At 41.2% G+C, this 25310-nt stretch overlaps 1 protein-coding gene across 4 annotated transcripts in view; it reads right to left on the bottom strand.

The window, feature by feature from the left end:
- The window catches only part of GRIA3 (glutamate receptor, ionotropic, AMPA 3), a 257603-nt gene that overhangs the window by 60602 nt on the left and 171691 nt on the right, over positions 1 to 25310 (bottom strand). For all 4 annotated transcript variants that reach the window (XM_004685771.2, XM_012727148.1, XM_012727149.1 and 1 more), the window contains 5 exons: positions 25039 to 25206; positions 20038 to 20142; positions 19055 to 19162; positions 17174 to 17380; positions 5091 to 5467 (listed from right to left, as the gene is read on the bottom strand). In XM_004685771.2, the coding sequence (XP_004685828.1) occupies positions 5091 to 5467; positions 17174 to 17380; positions 19055 to 19162; positions 20038 to 20142; positions 25039 to 25206 (965 nt within the window). The remainder of the gene's footprint in view (positions 1 to 5090; positions 5468 to 17173; positions 17381 to 19054; positions 19163 to 20037; positions 20143 to 25038; positions 25207 to 25310) is intronic.

The raw sequence follows: 25310 nt of genomic DNA, 5'->3' as shown, positions 1-25310 counted from the left end.
TCGTTTATTATTCTGCACATTCTTTCCCTTTTAAAGGAGAAAGTGGCAACTCACCTAAGCAGATCCCTGCCCGCCCCTCCAAAGAATCTGACAGTTTTAAAACATAACAGGAGAATAATGCCCTTGGAATAACTGTGCACTCCTTAGATTCAAGAGAGTGTGCTCTGTTTCCTTTACTATATTTCCCCAGCCCTGGTATTTTTCACCTTGGCTGGCCCACAGATGTCCCTGCAGCTTCAAAGACGGTCAGCAGGGGGAGCATTTGTCAGGAAGGATTTGGGCTCTGTTCTACTTCATGGTTCCGTGGAAGTTTTACAAAGGAAATAAATTTCAGGTTTTGAAAAGTGCAGCCTCTTGTTCATATAAGTAGGGCAAATATTTGCAAGTGGTGTGTCTTTAAGGAAATGCTATACAGAAGGAATGTTTGTTATTTCTCATCAGAAATCAGCTTTTTGGCATTAACTAAAATCTCAGTTGTATCCCTAAGGAGATTTAGGGATGAAAATATAAATGCAAAATTAAGTATCCGTATTTGTGAAACTAGGATGGGTAAGAGCAGCCAGTTTAATAAGCATAATTACTAACATTTATGGAGAACTTAACTATATGTCAAACCCTGAGCTTTTACATTTTAAAGGCAAGGAATGAGGCTTAGCGAGGTTTTGTAACTTGTCCCAGGTCACACAACTTCTAAGCAGATTGTGAATCTAGTGAGATTAACTCCACTACCCACACCGTAACTTCTGTGTTCCCACCATCTGGATATTCCCACTGACTATCTCCTCAGTCCTTTCAGGAAGACAAATGAGTGGAATCTCCTTGTACCCTCGCCTGACTCCCTCCAACAAATTAGTTTGTATGTGGCCAAACCAACCAATACATTGATTACTTCTAAAGTTGTCCACACTAAAAAACTGGGGTAGTTGAAAATATCAGTCCTATATTGACCAGACTCTTTGGGCTGCTGTCAGTCACTTCACTTGATAGAAATGAAATGACACTCAGCTCCCATAATGCCTTGTTGCTGACTCCCAGTCTTTCACCATGAGCAAATGTATGCTCTGCAGCTTGTTGGTGCGCATACTTACTTTCTTTAACAACCAAGGTAAAGATAGTGCCTCGGCAGAGTTTGGGAAATGGGAAAACACCTTCTGTGCCTGAGCATGAGGAAAATAATGGAATCAATGTGGCACCGTTTGGCTGGCAGTGGGAGGCTTTGCGTGGTATTGGAAATGCATTCGCGATTGGCTCTTAAAGCCTCTGACCTGAGGTTCCATCACATTCTCTGGATACTGGTTCTTGGTTCGTGATACTGAGAAGAACATCACAAAGTGAAAAGAGCATGGGGTTGGGAGGTAAGTTTGAATACTGGCTTAGCCATTGGTGTTAACAGGGAACATCATTTAACTCGAGTGTCACCTTCTCAACTTAAAAATAAATGTAATGTCTGATTTGTGGTAGTATTTTGAAGATTAAAATCCACACAGTAATGTAGATAATAATAAAGCTGCCACACCCACTGGGAAGTCAGTGAAGATGACTGTCCCGCTGCTTTTAGGAAAAGGAAGCTGTTGGATTAATTTGCCTCGGACATCTTCTGCTACAATATACGATAATTCTAGTTTTAAATGTTGTCTCTTATAATTCTTTGAATTGCTTCAGTTTTGAAAAAAAGTCAGAGTGTACAATGCATGCCCACATTTGGGCTTTCTGGAGAGTCTGAGTTCCGAATATGGCCGTTAAACAGAAATTTACATCTTATTGTCTAATGCTGGTATTTGCAGTCAAGGCAACTTGAAATCTTATAGCGCAACTATGTTATTATGGGGAATGTGGAAATCTGTTAATAGAGAAGCATAATGCAGTGGTGTTTGCTGCTATACAGTTGAGAGCAAATATATAAGCAACCAATAGAGCTCTCAATATAAGAAGAAACATGTCTCCTCCTTACTTGTATACAGTAAATACACCAAACAGCATAACATTTTATCAAGCGGCTTAACAATATAATTTCTTTTGAAGAACATAAAAACCAGTGTGGAAGGAGAGCTCACCCAGTTAGCAGAAAATGTAGACTTCATACGGGTAACAATTTATTACCCGAAAGCATAATAGGGATAATACTTGTTATTCTAGATCAGTGTGATGCCATAATCTGAGTCCTCTATGACTGGGTTGAGTTGCTACCAGCATTTTAAAAAAAAAGTGAGACAGAGCAAATAATATCAGCACATGTGTCACATTGCCAGGGTAATGTCCGGTGAAAGTCTGGTTCTGTCCATACATGTGCACTGAGTGGTGATGGCCATGGTCAAAAGTTGGAAAGCCGTTGCTCTATATGGTAATATCTACTATAGTATAATAAAATTACTATTTTGAACTAAAAAAAGCATTTGATCTATTTTAGTGCCACCACAGTCACAGCTTCCATTCTTCCACAAAATAAAAAATCTGTCCAGTGTATCATTTTCAGGCCATCATCTTTAAGTTATTACTGAATGAAGCAATATGCATAAATACTGCTAAAAACAAATGGCTTTTTAAGAGTCCTATTTGAGCATACAGCACTCCATTGGGGACACTGCACTTTTAGTTTCGGAAATTCACTTGCAGAAACCAATACAATCTCCAGCCTAACTGACCCTTTAGCATTGTCTCAACACAGAATACCGGCCATGTTGACGATCATTCAATTATGGAATCATTCAGAAACCTCAGTCTCTTGAAGCAAACATTGAAAAAATAAAATAAATTAGCAAAACAAGTGAACTCCCAGATGATATCAAAAACTTATACACATTCTAAACACTAAAGGAAGAGGAAATAAAATGGAGAATCTGACCAAACAGATTGAGGATGGTAGAAAAAATGACATATAAACGAGGCTGTTTTTACACGTGTTACACTAATTTGCTGCTGAAAATGTTAGTGAATTATGCTGTAAAATTTCATTTTCAATTGTGTTCCATGTAGGTGATCTCAGAAGGAAGGCAACAGCAAGAACTAGGTTCTATCTTGTCTTTAGGTAAAGACTAGACCTATACCTACCTCTGAGTCCTTATATCCTAATGAAAAGTTCTATCTGTATCATTGATTCTAGTCAGTTTTTGGATTAATGTTCCATTTTACCAATACTACACATTTTTATTTGAGAAAAATCACTTTTTGCTCTGATTACAAAGATGTGACATTTGCTTACAATATTTTATGATTATGGATGAAGTTATCACCACTTTTGTTTAGCTAACACTTAAATAGGTAGGGCCTAAGCTATTTCAATTCAGTATTTTCAATAACATTACTATGGTAACACTTTCATACCATAAAATTTGCCAAAGGAAGTGTACAGCTAATGATTTTAGTATGTTTAGAGTCTGGTAATCGTTGGCACAGTCCAGTTTTTGAACATTTACATCAAGTTCCATCTAGTCAATCCTGGTGGGGCTAGGATTAGGGTGGGGCATTTACTCCATGTACAAAGTTGCAGGGAGTGTCAGCATTTCATTAATCGAGATCAATAGTAATTTAGCACAATATTTACAAAAAATAAAAATTAATGCCAAAAATCCATGGTGAACATTAGAAAATTTTAGATAAAGACTAGATCTGACCCTTTCACTTACTCTACTCACCCTTGGCTGGTCTCACTGTATTCCTGGTCCTGATGAGTCCCTCCCTTCTCCCTCCAAGCCTCTGGGAACTGCTCATGTACTTTCTGGCTATGGAGTTGTTTATTCTGGCAAACCGAATAATACAATATGGGATAGCAAATAAATGGAAACCTCTTATATGTGAACTTTTGTGCCTCACACCTTTCATTTAGCACATGTTTCAAAGTGCATACATACATGTTGTGGCGTGTGTCTGGAGTCTGGTCTCTTAAATTGCTGAAGAGTATTCTAGTGCATGGATATGCTACATTTTGTATATCCACTTACCTGTTGATGGACACTGAGTCATTTCCATTTTGGGGCTATTATAAGTAAAGCTTCTATATGGAGATATTCTCCTTTCCTTTAAGAACACAAGGGTGGTATTTCTGTGTCACATTTTAAGTGCATGCCTAACTGCAAGAAACTGCGAAATCATTTTCCAGCTTGGCTGTAGCATTTTGCATTCACACTACTAATGGATGAGAGTTATGGTCATTCTACAGCTTTGCCACCACTTGGTATTATCTATCTTGCTGAAGATAGCCATTCTAGTGGTATCTTTTGATTTTAATTTGCATTTCCTTAATGACTAATGTTGAACATATTATCATATACTTATTAGCTATCTGCATATCTTCTTTGGGCAAATATCTGCCTATTCAAGACTTTTGTCCCGTTAAAAATTGGGTTGCTTGTTTTATTCTGTTCAAAGAGATCTTTAGTTATTCTGGATCCAAGTCTTTTATCAATCTATGATTGCCAATATTTTTTCCCAGTTTATGGCTTTTCCTTTCATTTTCTTAATGGCATCTTTTGAAAGGCAGGAATTTTGAATTTTGATGAAATTCTGTTTATCAGTTTTTAAAATTGTGCTTTTTGTATTCTGAAAACTCTGTCCAATCTAATATCACACACTTCCTCCTGTATTTTCTTTCAGCTGTTTTAGAATTTTAGTCATAAAATTTGGACAAGATACTACAATGAATAGTTCTAGGCAGTCTGCAAATGAAAAAGAGAAGATGCTGAAAGGGGGAGGTAGGTGGGATTCAAAGACATGTTCTACCTTCAAATATTTTCTACATCCAATGTCTGGACAAATGAGAAAAAAGCTTAATTAATAATCTGCTTGCTCTTTAGTATTCGCATTATCTGAACATTAACTTAGCTGGCAATGATACCTTTACCCAGAATTCACATGTCTGCTATACTGTGTTTAAAAATGCTAAACTATAGAAATGTAGGAAAAACATTCAAAGCAACATCAATAACACACTCACTTCATGGATGCAGGCGGATGGAATGGCTGGATGATAATTTGCCACTGGATGGAATGTTAAATGGAAGCATCTGGACTTGATAGGGGTGGCAATCAGATGTGCATGAATGAGTCATGGCCACAAAATGCAAGGAGACGTTGGATATAACATAGAAACAAACCTTGGAGAAATATCACATCCTTGCTGCATAAAGGCACCCAAGGAAAACCACAGACTGTTAAATATTCCAAATTCATTTGGAGGATCAGGAGGGCTTTGTGGGTCACGGGGTTCTTCATTGTTGTCTTCCAAGTGCCATTCATACGGGCTGAATCTGCTGACTAGGAAAAGAACTACGCTGACTCCAATGTAAGCGAAAACGATGCACATCCAGATTTCATAAGCCAAGGGATCCAGAAAGGAGAACACGCCTGGTTTTGATTTCTGTGGCTTCTTTATCATGATGGAGATGCCCAGGCTCATAAATGGCTTTGAGAAATCTATGACTTCTTCACGGACCAGCGTTATAGTGAGTGGAGCAACAGCTATATCAGCCCTCTGGAAAAAAAAATATATTTAGAGACAGTATTCCCATCAATCAATTGCCAATTCATATATGTCTTTGGTGAGATTAGAGTCTTAATGTGACGATACCAGTCAATTGGGCAACGCTTTGATTAGAAAAGTAGTAGCATTACATGGGGCCTCAAGTGCTTTCCCTTGAAGCTAATTCAAGAAAACAGTACTTGCTGGCTGCCCTTTTGTCTTGTGAGACATACAGACTGAAGGCAAGTGACTGACTTTTTTATTTTTGCCACCTTGCAATTCAAACTATACTTCACTTGTGGCAAACCACTATTAAAACTATAACTTTCATATATATATATATATATATATATATATATATATTAAAGATTTATTTATTTGTACATACAGAACTGGGGTACAGGCCAGAGGCTCAGGGGCGGTGAGAGGCTTCACCAGAGACAGAGTGGGGAACAGAACAGGCAGATCGACGAAGTACACTGCTGAGGGGAGCAGAGGGCGGGTCAGGAGAGGTCTGCCACACCATGTGGTCACCTCTGGGGCAGGCGGGGATCGAACTCATGCGGAAGTGGCTTAAGCTTCTTAGTGCAGTGCTTTAACCCGCTGCGCCACCAGGGAGGGCCTCATATTTATATTTTTAAAGATTTATTTATTCATACAGAACTGGGATACAAGCCAGAGGTGCAGGGGTGGGTGAGAGGATTCACCAGACACGGGGGTGGGGCAGAACAGGCAGATCAATGAAGTACACTGCTGAGGGGAGCAGCGAGCAGATCAGGAGAGGTCTGCTGCGCCATGTGGGATACCTCCCTGGCCGGGGATTGAACTTATGAGGTGGCTGCTGCTCACTTTGTAGTGCTGTGCTTTAACCTGTTGCACCACCAGGGAGGGCCCTGACTTTCATATTTAATTTTCATGATTTTCTGTCTTAGCTACCTCACTTGACTGGGAATTTTGATGCTGCAAGCATAGTGGCTTATATTTCTGATATTTGCTCCCCTCTTCATCGTGAGGTGCAAACGTACTCAGCTTAATACTTGAGTGTTCACTATCATTCTTGAATATTTTTGAGGGTATGTCTATTCAAACAGGTTTTAAATTATTTTTATTCATTAATTTATATACATATATATTTTACATCATTGCTTATTGTTGTACAGTGCATGCTTTCTCCTCTTTGGTGTATTCATCATAAAATTCCCATCACCACATCACCCCTGCACCATCACCGTAGTCCCTTGTGCTCTTTCCTCCTCTGTTTTGATTCATCTCCCTCCTCCTCCCCTGCAGAATGTCTCTTAATTATAGTTGCCTGGAATTTTGTTATTTATTTATTTATTATTATTTAAAACATACGTTTTTTTAAGACTCAATTTTCTATCACTGCAACTGATTCTACAGAAACTATACATGCTTAAAAATAAGTTGTAGATTAGTAATATGATTTATGCAAACATGAAAGACTTCTGCATGAGAAATAATAAGGGGTAAAGCAGTTACTAGAGTAAATATATAGTAAGCTATGATTTCTAATGATAAATATCAGTCGTAGTCACATATACTGAGTCCAAAAAATAAATGTCAGTGGGTGCACTGCATAATGAGCTCGGGTGAAGGCAGACAATGTTTTCATATTAATCCCATGAAAATAGACACTAGGAATTTCTGTACTTATTTCTTTTTTCTTCCCCAATTGTCCCTTCGTGACAGACGTAGGCTTTATTCTGGAGCCAGGCCTTAAAACGTACACTCAGGAAATGTTATTGTATAGCATATCAAATATGAAGTGAAAACACCAACTTTGACAACCATTTTTCAAAGTTAAATAGAGTTTTAATAGCTCTACCAGTGTGGAGAATAGGGGAAGAAAGCCCGAGATAAGAGTACAGTTCAAAGAAATGTTTTACACTTACTCAAACTAATTATGAAGCATGCCTTCATTAGTGTGAGAAGAAATGCAGACAATAAACGACTAGCTAATATTAATTCAGTGCTTACTCCGTGTGAGGCACTGTGACAGGATTTAATTCTCACAGCAACTTTGAGGTTGGTCTGGGATCATTTCCATGTCGGAGGAAGCCACTGAGGGGAGATCGGGGCTTAGAATCCTGAACTTCCAGATACCAGATTCTTCACCTCATAATGTTCTAAACCTGCAGAGGCAGCTTTCTACTTTTATGTAGAGTTCTCAGTTGCCGCCAACCCTTGCAGGTCTGTTGTGTTGTGTATTTGGGTGCCTGACCCGTGGAGGCGCCATTCTAGGTGCTAAGGATGAAGCAGTGAGTAAGACAAATAAGGGTGGCAGAAACCCTTACCTCATGGAGGGCATCCAATGGATGAAGCGGAAGGTGCAAACGTTTGCATTTCTTAAAGGCAGCAGCCTGCTGACAACTGTCTCACCCCCTTCCGAAGCCCATTTAAAAAATTCCACCCATCATCTATCACCTTAAAGTCGAGTCCCTTCTAGTCTGTGAGTGACAGGTATCCCAGACGTTCCCCAGTAGCCCATCCTCACCCATCTGCTCTTCTCTGCAGGTGACCCTGTCTCTTATAGAGCGCAGGCAGCCACCACTATGTGCCCCGCCACGTCAGCGTCCCGTCCTTGTTTTCCTTATCGACACGTTACTGTCATCATACAGCCTTCTGATATTCGCATCTCAGGGAAAGTGACTCTCTAAGACTTGATCTACTTATTCTTTTTTTTTTTTAAAGATTTATTTATTTATTCATATAGAACTGGGGTACAGGCCAGAGATGCAGAGGGTGAGAGGATTCACCAGAGACAGAGAGGGGAGCAGAATAGGCAGATCGATGAAGTACACTGCTGAGGGGAGCAGCGGGCGGGTCAGGAGAGGTCTGCCACGCCATGGAATCTCCTCTGGGGCAGGTGGGAATTGAACTCATGTGGAAGTGGCTTAAGCTTCTTAGTGCTGCTCTTTAACCCGCTGCGCCATCAGGGAGGGCCTTGATCTACTTATTCTTTGCATCTGATATTCTTCTGTCTCTTCTTAGAACTCAGCTTCATTTATTCTCTTTCACTAATTTTCCTTTCTCAATCTACTCCAGTGGTTGTCAAAATGTGTTTCCCTGGTCTAGCAGCATCAGAGTTACCTAGGAGCTTGTTGGCAATGCTAATCCCCGGGCCCCCACCCCCAGTGTGGAGAATAAGAAGCTCCGGGGCTCAAGTGATCCTCCAGGTGGTTCTAATGTTTACTGAGCTTGAAAACCACTGATTGTTTTTATTCACCTAAAAACTTAAGTAATTCTGTTTACTGACAGAACTGACGCAAAGAAGCCCCCCTTTTGTGGTCTTTGGATCCCATCAACCTCTTAGAGGCCACCTCTCTCTGCCACCACCAACTTTCTTTAAAAGAAGGGATGTTTACTATATCTTGATTTTTACAACATTGTGTTGTACTGTGATCTAAAGTTAATCCCTGTCTAATTTACTGACATTGCTTCATGAATTCTACACTTAGTTTCCAAATTCAAAGGCCTTTTCGCAGACATTAGCGCTCCTGCAACACCACTGCCCCCTTTTGAACAATATACCTGCTTTCCTTGACTCAACGATATTGTCCTCAACACAGAGCATTCTCTTCCTTCCTCTGACTAGTCCATTGCTGGCTTCTCTTACTACTTCTGCTCTCTCAGTCAAGGTTTACCCTTGTATCCCTGGGTGTATTCACACAACTTGCTGGCTTAGGAGATAATCAGTGAAGGTTTGCGGAATGAGCGAGACTCCTTGAAGATCCTGTCCTTTCGCCTCTCCCTTCAGTGTTATTACCTGTGACTTCAACTCTCCCCATGGACACTAACTCCTGACCTGCTATTTCCACATTTCTAACTGGCGGGGGAGCCAAAGACAAAGTTTATCTGTTTTACCCTTTTGCCTGGGGCCAGAACTGGTCCTAGAAACAAGAACTACTTAGGGGAATGGAACTGGTCAGAAAGCTAGGGTGGGGGTAATTGGCACAGAACATCTGAATCAACCCGAATGAGCTTTGTTATGCCAAGAGAATTACCAAGAAAGCCACCTGCCGCCCTTGCCACCATGCTCTGCTCTTGCCCAGGGTCTGCAAATGCCCTGCTCCTGTCACATGGGGCCCCACTGAAATGTGAGGAATGGGTTTGGAGCTTTTAGTCTAATAATCACTAGTTCTAAGAGAAACGGTCATTTCTTTGTTATAACATGAAGAAATAAGGGGCATTTGCGGGAGAAAATCACTTTGGACTGAATTTGGGGCAGTGGGCTTTTTCTTGCAGGCAAAGAAAGGAGTTTGGAAAACCTTACATTGTTTATTAAAAAAAATTAATGCATTTAGTAACTGAAACTCCCACCTATGAAAAGCTCAGCTAAATTCAAAGATGTGGTAGCCAGACAACCCGAGCGAGACTTCTTGTCTGGTCCCCAGGAATATGCAGCAAAAGAACGGATTCCCAAGGAAGCTACTTCTTGCTTGAAGTACTTTTGAAATCACAAAAGGTAACAGAAGAGTCTGCTCTCCTCAGGCACTTGCCTTTTCCCTCCCTTTGGATTTTCTGCCTTTTCTGTTCTTTCTTAGGAGTGTTTTTCAAAGAGATAGAGTTTGGGTTTGGAGGGTGCTTTCCTCAAGAAAGAGCAGTGTTAAATCTGTGCTCAATTAAACCTCACTGGTGTGGGCCTGGCTCCGGAATGAGAATCCCCAGGCTGAACCTTCAAAAAGGCCTATTTCAGACTAAAATGACAAAGGAATAGCAAAAAGCAGGTGGAAAAGTCTCAAATAATAGAAGGAAAGGAGCCACTGATCAAGTCTCCAGGATGGTGGCTCGGGAGGACGCACGCTCGTTGGGACTAAAGTAGAATTGTCACAGCCGCTCACAGTCAGCGACGAAGTCCTTGCTCTCTGTCCCCCCCCCTCCACCATCCCTCCCTCTGAGAAGGTGTGATGGCGGCTTAAGTTAGAGCCCAGACCTGCTGCGGAGCCAGCAATCAGCATGATTTTGAAAGGAAACAGCAAGGAGCAGGTAACTAGCTAGTGTCAGAACAATACCCATTTGGCTCTCCTGGGACTGCTGTGGCATGCAGGTGAGGGGACAAGGTCACTGTCAAGGCCAGCAAGAGGGTGGGAGGCCAACGTGGATGAAAAGCAGCACCCCTTTCCTGGTCTCTGCTGCTGTGCAAGCTGGCGGCAGCTGGCCAGGTGTTGAACTGTTGGTGGGGTGAGGGAGGAAGGCGAAATTCTGACTCAACATTGAAGTGCCTCTCTGGTGTCCTAAACCAGGCTAGTGGCCTTTGGTCTCCAGCCTTTGCCTGGATGAGTCACGGCAGCAAGCGGGCCATGTCCACAAGACCTGCCTTGGTAGGTAGTTGGTAGAAGGTTCTCGCCGATGGACAAAAATCAGCAAATGCAGAAAACTCAGGGTAGGTGTTTGCTAGCCCTTTCGCAGACATCTCGACTAAACGGATTTTAATCAAGCCTCCTAAACATGGCTGTGTGGGCTCAGCAAACACACCAAATTAGGTTTAATTTTTGCACCGACAAGTGCAAACCAGCAGCCACTGCATTAGTCAGAGACTTAGCTGGAAGGGGTTTGTTATCTTTTCCATAGGTGGGTTGCCAAAGTTGCACATTTCGGAAAACTTAAAAACCTACATACTCGTGGATGTATAAAGATGGAGCGCTTAATAATCTGACAGGTTTAAGATAGGCCTGACACTTTTGTTTAAATGTCATTAAATTTATTTTTGAGTGAAGAGGCTTAAGATAGGTCTGAAGGTATTTCTAATCTGATTATCTGCTACCAAGCTTGTAATTCACCAGGAGAGGATTTATGAGCAGCAGGTCATCAGACACTAGTTTAAAGCACTTTCTGAAACAAGGGGAGGAACAGACAGAGACAGACGTAGGCAGCGTGTTGGCAGGTAACATATACGACATTGTATGTTTTCCAACAGAAGACCCAGACACAGATATGAGCTCCTTATCTCTGTTCCAACCATAAGGCTCTGAGAGTGGTGCTGGGCATTCATTTGCTTCCTCTGGGAAGTTTAATGTGTTGGAGAAAGAATGGAGCAGAATCAGGCTTGACAATCTGCATGTTGGGGGCCAGAACTTAAACTACTTTATTGGCTGTACCCTGTGGGGTATTTACTGTCTGCAATTGTTACGATCTGGAGAAAGCAATGAGCCCTATTTAAATCTGTGCTTCAACAGGCAGTGTCACACCAGGATCTCCTCGTTCTGTATCCAGAACAGATGTCTCAGTCTGGATCTGTTGGTTGGGGCTCCTTGTCCCTCAGGAGCTGAGAGAGTTAAAAACAAAATGAAGAAGAAAAGGAGTGTCTCTGGAATGGGGTGAGACTAAATTTGGTTGGAAATATTTCCCTCCCCTCTCTGTTCAGTGTGGCAGGCTTCCACGTGTCATTAGTGCTCCTTCCTGGAGTCCCTATGTCTCATTTGAGAGAGGGCACTTTTATCAAGCCATCAGCCCTTCTGCCAAAGCCTGGAGTAATCACCTGAAGAACAGAAGAGTCTCCTTGGCACCTGTTAAGGGACCCTTGCTTCTCTGCCTTTTGGCTGGAAGGACAGATCGACTTTCTGTCTTTCTTAATGGAAAATGAATGTATCTTAGGATAGTGACAACCTAGGAGATAATTTCTTCTAGGTAGAGAAATGTTAGTGTAAAAAGCATCTATAAAGCTGCCATTTGTCCTTGGAGTGCCAAGGAGTCTGAGGCTGCCCAGGGGATGTGACCTGGAGTCAAGCATCGCCCAGCTCTAGCTCTATCCTGAAGCTCTCTGCTCTCTTCTAAGCTAGAGGATCATTGGGACAGTAATTTTCCTGGCTTTTCCCAAGACAACTCCTCCCTCCCCGACCTTTAGACTTAGCGCTAAGTGTTAAGAACACAAGGAACATGGCAGCTGACCACAAGGAGTTAACCTGTCATCAATTAGAATCTCAATCCTTTCAGCACTTTTCCTGACTCTCTTTTTGTGTCGACTACATCTCTGCTTCCAGGTCAGAAACCCTTGCTCTCTACCGTGAATTTTCAAATACTGCAAGTCATAGCCAGAGATGTATGTTACATTAAACTGGAGGCAGGCGGGCAACCCAGTAGGTTGGAATCCCTTTGAGGGCAGATGGGGATACCACCTCTGATGCAACACCAACCTTCCCTGACAAGCTTTGGAAACCCAGTTGGAGTGGCCCAGTGGACAGAGCACTGGACCAGGAGTCATTAAACCTGAGTCTGAGCTCTGTCAAGCTGTATGATTCCGAGGGCTTGCCACAATCCCCGCCATTCCTGCCATCAGGCCTGAGATCATCAGCTTTCCTGGTTTACTAATGGGCAGTTCTAATGTCCAGTCCTGGCTCGTCCCCACAGTTAACTGTAAAACGAATGAAAGGGTGTGCTAAAGGATGTCTCAGAGCCCCACAAGCAGCAAAATGTCATTTAAATACTGTGCCTAAAACAAATACAATGATGTAAAGCAATTTTAACTCAACAAACATAATTGTCCGCAAAAAAAAAAAAAAAAAACCCTCTTTAAACACATGTTCTTTGGCAGCATGGAGACTATGGTGTGTGAGCTACTTGAGCTGGGGACAATTAGCACGTGGCAGGGGTATGGGCATCCAGCTCAAATCCAGACTGCTAAAAGCAGGTGGACAGATCCAAGTCCATAACGTCCTGGAGTGCTTATATAATGGGGCACATTGTGTCCACTGGCGTTTGTTTCAAAAATAGCCTCCTTAGAAATACAAGGTGCCCCAAGCATCCACCTTGATGTGATTTTCTTTAGAGGAAATAACTATGTAAGTATCATCTGAAAAGAGGCTAATTGGCTTCTTCTTTATCAAATTTAATTCATCTTAACCTTTATGGCAGATACTCAACTGCTCTTTGGAAAGCTTTTTTCATCCCTACCTTTCTTAATTTTTTCCTACTCTGATGCATTCACATACTGAAAACACAAGAGAAAGCACCCTAAACAACAAAGGAGGCCTATCTGTGTAATTTTCACATCCAAGAAATAGTTCCATGATCTTTATGCTCTTGCTTATTAAGTACTTAAGGAAATCACTAGAGGTTTATTGCCTGTCTTTTTCTTCAGCGACTTGCAAACCACAAGAGGCTGGGCTGTGAGAAGCAAATGCTTGTGCTTTCACTTTTCTCCATTTCTGTCAATGACAGAGAGATGAGAACTTCCCAATGCTAAAAGATGAAAATCTCTAAATGAAGATGAAAGCGCATTTAGCCAATGAGGTCATCCTGCCTAACATGGAGGCCTCCTTGCAAGTGTAAGAACAACAGCCAGTCTTGACAGCAACAGGTTGTAGAGCAAAGTGCAGTTTGGCAGTCTAATCCGTTTGGTCTGCTCTCAGTTCTTTGGAACTGCTTTGTATCCAAGCATTCAGCAAACTTTTCTAGGTCAGGGGAAAGACAAGGACCTTCCTGTAAGACCCTTCCCTGGCTATTGCTTTCATCTTAAGGAGAAAGAAGTGAGGGGATAGACGGGAAGGCGCCTCCAGTAGAAATTTTACCTCATCAGTAGTAGAGGCGGCTCCTAGATGACCAGAACCTGGAGGGATTCCCTAACTCTCAAGCTCCCAACTCACACATCTACCTCTTGGAAAAGAGGAAGAGACTATGGATGGCTAGTGAGGTAGTACAGTGCTCATGCCAGAGGTGAAGCTGAGACCCTCGGAGAGAGCTGGTCTTTGCCCAGAGCAGGAGTCAGCCTTGTTCTGCACCACTGCGTCTCAAGTGCCAAGGAGACTCATCACCAACTGGCAAGGTGGGAAATGGGAACTTTTGGGGTCCTCAGGAAGCAGGATAGGTGCTCCATCCCTGCTCAGCCTGCTCTTGCTGCTTTCGAAATGCTTTTCTCTCTCATAACTATGCTTTTCTCTCTCATAGCTATGCTTTTCTCTCTCATAACTAGGTTCATTGAATCTCAGCTGCAACTCAGCCCCGTCCCAGTTCCTAGGACCAACCTTGACCCAAGACAGGAGCTAATTGGCTCCAGTCCCATAGCTGAAGGCTAAGGTTCAAATTGCCTCGCTGCTCGTCTGATTGGAAGAAGTGGCCTAGTTTTGATACTTGAGGTCCAGTCTCATTAGGAGCCTCAGTTCTCTCTCTGTGCCCTTATTTTTAGAAGTAATCTTCTGCCTCCGTGCTAGTTCCCAAGGACCTGTTCCAAAAATGCATTTAGTGACCCCAGTACTATCTTACAATTGGAGAGCTATACCTTACTCTTGCTGATTCTCACTTCAAACATTAGAGTCCTTATCTTGAGCGCCATGTCCAGTAGGTAATTTGGATGTTTGTTTCTTGCCAAATGCTTCTCACTGAATCTGCCTCCTGGATTCCTAAGTCTTCCCCTGACTTGCTGCATAAACAGTAAGCAGACATCGCAAGTAATCCTTGTCTAGTTAAATTAAATGTCTGCATTGGGCATCCCCAAATTGGAAATTCCCAATCAGAAGCCAAACTTTTTGCAGCTAGTCCACTGAGAAGCTCTGAAGTACACTCCTTTTAAAACCTAATTATCAATCCTCCCTGGTGGCACAGTGGGTTAAAGCACAACACTAAGAAGCTAAAGTCACTGCAGCATGAGTTCAATTCCCAGCCTCGGGGGTGACCCACATGGCGTGGCAGACCTCTCCTGACCCGCCCGCTGCTCCCCTCAGCAGTGTACTTCGTTGATCTGCCTGTTCTGCTCCCCACTCTGTCTCTGGTGAATCCTTTCACCACCCCTGCACCTCTGGCCTGTACTCCACTTCTGTATGCATAAATAAATAAATATTTTTAAAAAACCCTAATTTTCAGTATAATTATTTTGTACTTGGCCTTTGGTAGATCCAGAGGCCTACCTACTCTTGCTGCCGACTCCTTCATTTGTTCAACAAATATTTATTAAACTTCCATTATTCTCTTGGTTTTGCTTCTGTTTTGAAGGAGTTGATGGTCTAGTTGGGGCAGTTGAACTTGTAAATCAACCAGTATATCACAGGTTTAAGAGTACTACAAGAAAGTAAAAGGCAGGCTTCCCTAAGCAGACTGCAGACGGGTAAACGGGGCAGCTTCCTCAAAGAGGAGACACCCTGAGTTCCGGAGGACTGGTAGGTGGTCTTAGTCTTCTGAAAGAGTCACCAGCACTAGCAGGCGGACTCAAGTGACAGCTGAGCACCATCAGGGAACATGTTAGTGGTTGTGGCTGGAACATTGAGTGTGTACGGGAAAGAGCAGGTGATGAAGCTAAAGTGGTAGCCAGGCACCAGATTATGAGTGTCTTATTTGCCATGTTGAAGAATTTAAATTTTACCCTGGTTTTGAAAGTAGAGGTTTGGTCTGCCAGGATAAGAGCAGGGACAGAGACATCAGTTAAATGACTGACAAATATATGGTAAGAATCTTCACTCAGACAATGATAGCAGGACTAGAGTGTGTCTGCATTTGAAAGGCAGAAAAGTAGAACTGAGAGGACATGGTGACTGATTAGATTTGTGTGGGGCAATGAAGAAAGATGACCGGGTTGCTTAGGCAAAGTTGCTCAGGCAACTATGTGGGTGGTGATTCTGTTGCCTGAGACAGGGAACACAGAGGGAACAAATTTTCCATAGAGGGAAGGCTGTACTTAATGTTGCCCCCCAAATCCCCCAATTCTACTTTCCTTTCAGTAAAATAACTGTGTTGTCCAAAGAATTCTATTGACAACTTACCTTTACAGAATCAACTGCAGAAGAAAAAGTTTTTCCTACAGACCATGTGGAAACCATACAATTGAACAGGCATTACACTTGAAAAGCAAGTCTATCTCCTTTGTTAAATGGGAAGCATAAGAGTACATTTGATCTGGGCCCTCCCTGGTGGCGCAGCGGGTTAAAGCTCAGCACTAGAATTGAAAGCCACTTCCGCATGAGTTCGATCCCCGTCTGCCTGCCCTGGAGGAGATCCACATGGTGTGGCAGACCTCTCCTGACCCGCCCGCTGCTCCCCTCAGCAGTGTACTTCGTCGATCTGCCTGTTCTGCTCCCCACTGTGTCTCTGGTGAATCCTCTCACCCTCCGCATCTCTAGACTATACCCCAGTTCTGTATAAATAAATAAATAAATCTTAAAAAAAAAAAGAGTACATCTGATCCTTGAATAATGTTGTTTTGTTCAGTGTCATTTCATTATAACATTGATGAGGAAAATAATTGATTCCTAGCCATGGGCCACTGTGTGCGTGGAGGGTACATGTTCTCCCCATGACTGTGTGCATTTTCTCTGTTGCATACTGCTTTCCTCCCACATCCCAACCACGCATACTTTAAGTTGATTGGTGTGTTTCAGTTGTCCCCACGTGTGTGTGTGTGCGTGTATGTGGCTGTGTCCCTGTTATGGAATGGAAGGGTGTCCTGTTGAGGGTTGGGTCCTGCTTTATATCCTGAGCTTCCAGGATGAGATGTGGGGTCCAGGGACCCTGAACTGGAATAAGAAGGTGGAAGAATGAATGGAAAAATGAGTGTTTAATATTAGATGTGTTTTGGATTTTTATTTAGAAAATTGGTGATTTTTTGTGGCCAGGAATATACAGTAGGAACTTAACAGTTATTTATATCAACTAGTCTGTGGTAAAAATGGCTTCATGCTATGTCATTTTTCTTAAAGTTGTACTTTCTAAGACTCTATCAGTAATATTAAGGGAGGGCTTATTGTAAATGAAAATAAGATTGAAAAAACTTACCCCATAGACAAGTTCCCCAACCATGCCATTCCATATTTTAGTCTCGGGATCTCTTGCACCATATTTCCCGTCACCAACAATGGACAACTTGTACTTGATTCTTACGTGTTTGGCTATTTCATAGGCCAAATCTACACAGTAGCCTTCATAGCGCTCATTTCCTTCCAGTTGTTCATGGTTCTTCTTATACATTACATATGGTGATTCCTTTGGGATCAGAAGGAGGTTGAAGTGATGACTCCTATACATTTTTTAGGAGGTGATAAAGTTCTTTCCCCTTGGTGCCTATTGAGGGTTTGTGTGTGTGTGTGTGTTTGAAAAGAGACTTTAAAATTTTTTACTTAATGAAATAAGTGAGAAAGAGATTAACAAATATCTCGTGCGTGACTTATATGTGGAATATACAGAAACAAAACAAGAGTCAGTCAAAACCAAACCAAGAACAAAGCTTATAGATCTGAGTGTGGGATGTTGGCTGTTAGAGAAGGAGGGAGTGAGGGGAAGGCAGAATGTAAAGGGGGCCCAGTGGACTATGGTGGAGGACTCTGGGGGCCTTGCTCGTGGGTGTGGTGTGGTGACATGCATCTGAAGGAGTGTGACCCTGAAGCACTGATGCACACACACAGTGCTGAAAACCAATGTTACGCAATAAAATATTTTTTTGCATAATAATAAGTGCCTCAATCGACTATTCATTGTGCTACATGTTCTTGGAGTCTTTAAATTATGATTTAAGGGAGTACATAAGGATTTAAGTTCTTTTTGAGAATATGAAAGTCGCGTAGTTTTCACCTGTACAATCTTTGATTTAGCCAAATTAGGCTTGACTGTCTTTCTTAGTTCCATGAAAGGGAACTGGCTTTGCTCTTCCAGGATTTACCATGAAGGAACCATAACTAGTCAGACAGGCCCTGGGGAAGCTCATGATCTTTGCAGTGTTAGCATCTGCTTATTCTTTTTTAAATCTCAGGGCCTAGTATAGCACCTAGGACAAGGTGAGTATATGGTAGGTATGTTTAAGTGCAAAGTTCAGTTTAGTTGAATTTTCATTTCATTAATATGAATTCAGATCTGGTGGTACACTCATTTTTAACCCAGCTCTATATTTTATTCAGTAAACATAAACTGGTTTTTAGTAAAACAATTTAAACTCAATGAGAATATTATCTCAAATTTCAATAGTACTTTGAGATTTTCAGAAAAGCCTGGTGCATATTGCCTTGAAATGGTATTATAAGATGGGTAGATTATTATTATGCCCACCCCATGAATTAAAAAAACATACAACTTGAGGCTCAGAAGAGTTGTGACCTGTACAGTTAAACACAGTGCTAGACTAATATTACAATCATAGTCTACTGTCTGTCTACTCTCTTCTGCAATGCTGTCTCCCCAGCAATGAAGAAATGGATTCCAAGTTCAGATGAAGCATCAGTCCTGTGGGGGGTGGGGATGGCGGATTTAAAGAGGAGAATATCTGAAACTGCTCCTAATTCCTCTTTTCAGAAATTTTTCTTTTTAAAATATATCCATTACATCATCAGCCTTCACTTTTGTGCAATGCATGGTTTCCCCGAGAATTCCCACCACCGCTTCCCCGGGCACCATCACCGTAGTCCCGTGCGTTCTCCCCACCCTGCCCTGGTCCTTCTCCCTCCTCCTCCCCCACAGAGTGTCTCTAATTTATAGTTGCCTGATGATGTTGATTTTTACTTTATTATAGTTACTTTTTCATTTTTAAATGACATTCTGGTTTTCATCATGACAAGATACTTTGAGAGTTCCTGAGGTGACCTAGTGTGAGTTTTCCCTGCTCGGACTGGGGCTGAATAATGCTTCCCCGCTAACAGAAATCACACTACACAGAAAGTAGACACTTACCAGAATGGTGGTCACCACTATGGTCCTGTTCTCTGCGGATGCACTGTCATTGCTGATTTGCTGATCTGAGAAAGGCACAAACCTTTCATACTCATTCCAGTATCCAGCCTGGAAAGGGCAGACATTTGGTCTGGTTACCTTGTTTTTCATTCTGAAAATACTGCTTGAAATTCAAGTGTGGTTGTGGAAGAAACTGACTTTTAGCCACTTGAGCTTTACTGGGATTCATGTTCTATCTCCCACTACACTGCCACCCCACGGGGACCCCCAAAACCAACATATGATATGTGGGGAGTTCTCATCCTCACCTCCCTTTTCATGACATTCTGATATTTTGTAAAACAAACTCAGTCCACTCTAAGAGGATCAGCCTTTTTTTTTTTAGGTTCATATAGCTAAAACAATACTTTGCTTTGAATTGCAGGTAAACTAGGATGGGACACCAGTGAGTATCCTGTTGAAATGACATGAGATGTTTTACATGCTGAGGTTTTGTCAAATGGCTAGTAAATCCTCACTTCTTGCCTATCTCAACTACTAGTATGATAGAAGTGGTCATTATAAAATTCAGCTGTAGAGAAAGGCTCTTTATCCAGAGTGCCTTTGTTGGTGCATTGCAAAGTGGAGCGACAGCCTACTTTCCAATTCTTTTGCTAAAACAATATGTACCTTGGCAGCTTTTGTTCAAATAACAACGTGCTGTAAGATTTGTAGTTCCTTTCCTTTATTGTAGAAGTTGTTAACTCCTGAGCCTACTGCTTTTATAGGACCAACTGCCGAGGGAAATACTCCTTAAAAAATATATAGATGGAACACTGATTACCAAGCAAACACGCACTATACACACTAGCCACCGAATGGAAAGGCAAAAATGATGTGTGGGAATTTGCTCTGTGTGTGCTTCCTAACACCTATTTTCTTGCATCTGAGTGCTGTTGCCTGCTGAGAGACTTTTCCTTTGGAGTTCTGTTTTGGTGACTTACTTTTCGAGAGCCACTGACTTTCATTTCATACACATCGATGGTATAATTTGTCCTACGTCCGTAAGTGTCAAATTGTATATTTCCAGTCATTCCTTGGACTTGTACCTGTGAAAAAGGAAAATGTAAAATTTTGAAATAGCACCACAGTATTGCCTTTCAGATATTGGGGATCTGGTCTGCTGACAGATGTCAGAATCTAGGTGAAATTTTATGTCGAGTCATTGGGCTTATATGTATTAGCCACTTGAATTACTCATCTTGTGTGTAAGGGTCATCTCTACACAGATCTTTATTTCCTCCCCAGTATCTTCTAGGTATGTCTTTCCATTGTGAGGATTTGAGCAGGTTGTTAGGCTGTTACCTGTATGTTATAGCAAGACCCTTACTACTACTTTTCCAAAGGCCTGAAATTTCCATTATTAGGCTCTTTTTAAGGGAATGGTCTGAAGAGTACACTTAACTAGGGTGGAACATTCTTCTAAGCTGTGAATTCCCTTGATGTATTATAGGTACATAAGAAAATACTACTCAGCTATAAAAAAAAAAAAAAGATGAAATCTAGCAATTTGCAACAACATGGGTGGACCCAGAGGGGAAGTCTGCTAAGTGAAATAAGTCAGACAAAGACAAATACCATATATAACTTCATTGATATGTAGACAATAAAGAAAAAAAACAACAGACAAAAAAAAAAGCAAGCTTAGAGTATAAGAGCAAAATAGTGATTACTGGTGGGGGAGAAGGGAGGGGTTGGATGAGTGGTAAAAGAGGTGAGTTGTATGGTGATGGACGGGAACGAGGCTTTTGGTGATGAGCAAATGTGTACAGTTATAAATATATAAACATGAAATCAGTTACCTCTATAAAAATAAAAAATGTTTCAAAGGAAAAAAAATTGTAAGTTTTCTTTCTACAGCAATGATACTCAAGACAATCTTTTGAATAGGAACATGGCGTCACAGCCTAGGATTGATGCATTGTGGGTCTCTGGGAATTGTTACAAATTTTCATAGTTTTAATATATTTGAATTCTGCATGATGCAGGATAGGGTGGGTTTTTATTTCATCTAAGGAAAATATGCCAATTCTGTAGACAAATGACTATTCTGCAATATATGCTCTGTAAATCTGAAACATAAAACAAATAATTTTGAGTAGAAGAAAAAACATGTGAGACCTTGGAGGCCATGGCTTGTCTCATCTTAGTGTTGTCAATATCAGAACATAAACTGGATTCCGTAACATGAGCCCCGGATCTTCTAGATTTTATCCTAGCACCATCACTTGCTAAAACTGTATGACCTCGGACATGTTCCTTAATGCTGTTGTACCTCCATGTCTTAATCTGTAAAATGGAAAATCCTTAGCAGGTATCTCCCAGAGTTGTTTGGAGGATTCAATGAGTAATTCAGCTATAATGTTTAGAACAATGCCAGCCCATGGTATGCATTGCAATACATGCTACATATTTACTAACAGTAATTATTAATCAAAATCAACTTAGCTCTATTTCTTGAGAGGTTATTTGCCATCTACTACAGCAACAAGGCTGACATTTTTGGTCTTCTTTAATCAATAACCAGCCTCAGACAGGCAGCAGAGAGCAAGGCCATGGAGGTGTAACTCACCAATTGATGAGATTGGTTATATCTGAGGAATTGCTGTATGGAGTACTAGATAAGAAAGTTGTATGGAGTACTAGATAAGAAAGCTAGAGATACTGGAATAGCCTGGACACCTATTTGAAGCTGTAGAAATTATCTCTGAAAGTGCGGTCTTTGAATACTTATTTGGGATGCCAGGTGCAAACACACGAATGCAAGTCTCCCTCGTTCTAGCCTCAGTATTATGAAGTTGTAAGAGGCCATCTCTGCTGGGTGGAGAGAGTCCCTTACCTGTTTTAGAGTTCAAGGACACTGCAGGACAGACCCTCTGTAAATATGTCATCATTATTACCCACTCAAATTTCTCATCTGGTGAGTAAAGATCAAGACATTTCTCCAAAGGAAAAGAATCTTTCTCATTTTCGTAGGATGAACAGACAAAATAATTTTTCTTTACTTACAGAAATCGATAAATTGTTAAGAAAGTCAGAAATGGTAGTGGGCTTGTGCTACCGAAGGGAAAAATGATGGCAAGTATTAGGAAGCATTGTTTTAAAGGGAAGGGTTTTGTTCATCAACAGTAGGAGATTGCAGAGTTCTTGTCAGAGAAATGTTCCCATGTGACTTCTGAAGACAAAGGAATATCCTCCTGACCCAACAAAACTAAGCCCTGCTGTGTGCTTAGCCTTGTGGGGATGGTAATGCTTTGCCTTTAGTGTAAGAGGAGGTCCTCTGTTGAGACAAAATGGCTTATCCAGGGTTTGATAGACCCTGTGATGCATGAAGGGTTCTTTATGCTCTATTTTGAGCACTGAGTTCTAGAAGAGGAAATAGGCAGCATAGAGACACTGGCCTAGAAAATGCTTAAGGAAGTCCTTCATTACTGAACACAGCCATCCTTTCACATTTCATTGAGACTCAGGCATTTCTAGAGATTTAGAACATGAAATACAAACTAGAAAACAGTCCAGGCTTGTCCGAGAGATTCCAGCCTTCATGATTAGAACTTTCGATGAGCAGAAGTAGAGGTGGGCTACTATCCAGAAAAGTCTGTTCTTAAGCATGTGAATGTCAGTGACAATTTCCTATTATTTCACATGGGGGTCCCTTCTTTATAATCACCACCCTGGTCTGTATAGGGGCTTAGGTGTTCTCTTCTGGGTCACATAGGAGTCTGTGGAGAACCCAAGCATACCGTTTGGATCATCAGTGATTTCCATCTCACTGTTAGATTGTAAGCATCTTATGATGAAATATATTCTTTTTCTGTGTTCTCAGCAACTAATAAAGAACCTAGGATAGGTGCTCAATTAATACCTACTGAACAAGTGGACAAATTTTAATGTCTTAGAATTGTGACATATTTCAGTAGTCCAGACTGAGGCATAATCTATGGGTTATGGAAAGAATGGATACCCAATTTGCAAGTGACTTTAAGGTGTTTAAGACCATTTGTTTACATATTAATAATTCAGATGTAGGCTCCCCGCATCTTATTTTATGTTTGTGTACTAACTTAGAACCTGATACATACTTGTTGGCACTCAATAAATATTTACTGGATGAATGCTGTGCTTATTTATTCATTAAAAAAGGTCCTTGGAAACCTCCATCAGGCAAGATTTTGTGTGCCAGATTTCTTTGGAGGAAGGAAATGATTTACTGAGGAACAGCTATGTTTTAGTCACAATGACGGATGCTTTTACATCATGCTTTCTTACTTTTAATTAACTCAAAAAAGGGATTTGTTTTAATAGAGTAATACCTTTAGCACTTTACACTATCCTCCTTGTAACCCCTTTGAAGAGTGGATACTGAACACTTATCACAAGGCAACATCTACTTTTGAAAAGGTTAATATCTTCCAGCCTCTCTGGAATAATAGAAGAGGTTGGTCTGTAGAGAGAGATAAATTATTCTTTTGGTTGAGTGTTTGATCATTAGGCCTGGGGAAGAAAGTTATTTACATGGCTTATAATTTCAGCTTTATCTAGCAGTTAGATCTGTAGAAACTCTTTGTACAATAGTATGAGCAATCTAATTTTTTTCTAAGCCAAATGAACTTAATGCCTTTCACTCTGTTAGAAAGTCTTTTCTTTGGAGAAGACAGCTGTTTTTGTCATGAATGGGGAGTCAGTTGGAGACTCTGGCACTTGCCCATTGAGGTTTTGTTGATGAAAACTCGTTTTGATTCACTCTGAGGGAGTTTTATATCTCACTCATCATTATGTCTCACCTGACAATACAAATCTTGTAACTGCTATGAAGGTTGAATTTAATTAACTGCTCTTCAAAATTGTGCAGTGCTACCTCCATAAAACTACACTTAGGGCATTTGTTAGGGAACTGACATAATGACATAAAAATCTGCATGATGGGAGAATGAGTCATATCTCTTTCTTGGAGAGAGACACAGAGGCTACTAACCCTTTTGATTGAACACTTCCAACTTGGCAAATTTAATGCAGCAGTAAGAAGGCCAACTACTCAAATGAGGTATGTTATGCAGCCACTACAAATTCTTCATTGCTGGGTTATATATGGAAACATCATTGCCTAATCTGTTTATTTTGATGTCCCAAACATCAGGACAATTAAATAAGTATAAATAAGAGGGTCCAGTGCTCTGGAAGGCTGATTTTAATGCACGCAGGCACATGCAGCATAAAGCAAAATATCTAGTAATGAGCTCTTGCTTGAAAGCTGCAGTGAATGGAAAATACCACTCCTAGTATAAATTATGAAAGCTTAAGCATTAAATGTTCTCCTACCTAGTGAATATCAGAAATTAAGTGATTGATTTGATTGTCTACCCTTTCATTCCTTGCACTTTTTTTTTTTTAGGATTTTTCTTTGGGGCATTGGCAGAAAGCCTATTAAGTAGACCTACAAGGTATCATGTTTCTACATCTTGCCATGTTGGCTAGTAGAAAGGTGGTTTTTGACAATAGCAATACCACATTGGCTGGGTTCAGCCTGTCCATGCTAATAATTTGTCTTATGAGCAAAGGGTACGGTTGTCTTTTGAAATGTCAACCTTGAAAGTTAAGAGCTTCCTATAGAATGTCCCAATTCCCTAAGTAGTGTCATGTTTCTGGAAAATTTGAATTTTTGGAAGCTATGACAGGTTCAATCTGTAGTGTTTGAAGGGCAACCAGTGTAACACAGGATTCATTGGCCTTAAATGCACAATTTTTTTTAAGCTTTCAGGAAGAACTTTCTAGCTTTAGATTTCTAGATTTTGATGAGCAAACATCCATACTCATCCTTTTTGCACACACTGACATTCTATATCTTCTCATCTTATTCTTTTTTTAGTATGGCTTTTCTCAAGAGTGAGGTCTTGTCTTTTTGTGACTTTATAGGGCCCCCTTTCCCAAGCCCTTTCAGTCCTTACCATTTTCAGAGCTCTCTCGATATCAATTCCTTGACTCCAGGGCACAGCAGGATTTGCTAAGCAGTCTCCAGCACTGCCTCGCCGGGAAACGTCTACACGTTGCCTCCTCAGATAGCGGAAAGCTTCTGCGATGACCAGTATTGCGTCATGCGTCAAGGCCGATGTGTACTAAAATGGAAGCATGGAAAACAAGATACCATGATAAATGATGTCCTCAAACCTTGCCTCATTCTTTGTAATTTTCATCCCTTTACAGCTGTGGCCTTACCAAA

The sequence above is a fragment of the Condylura cristata genome, unplaced genomic scaffold, assembly GCF_000260355.1.
Source record: "Condylura cristata isolate star-nosed mole 26May11 unplaced genomic scaffold, ConCri1.0 scaffold00019, whole genome shotgun sequence".
In the NCBI taxonomy this organism is placed as follows: Eukaryota; Metazoa; Chordata; class Mammalia; order Eulipotyphla; family Talpidae; genus Condylura; species Condylura cristata.
Note: the sequence above shows the minus strand (reverse complement) of the source record. Positions and strands in the feature narration are given on the sequence as shown.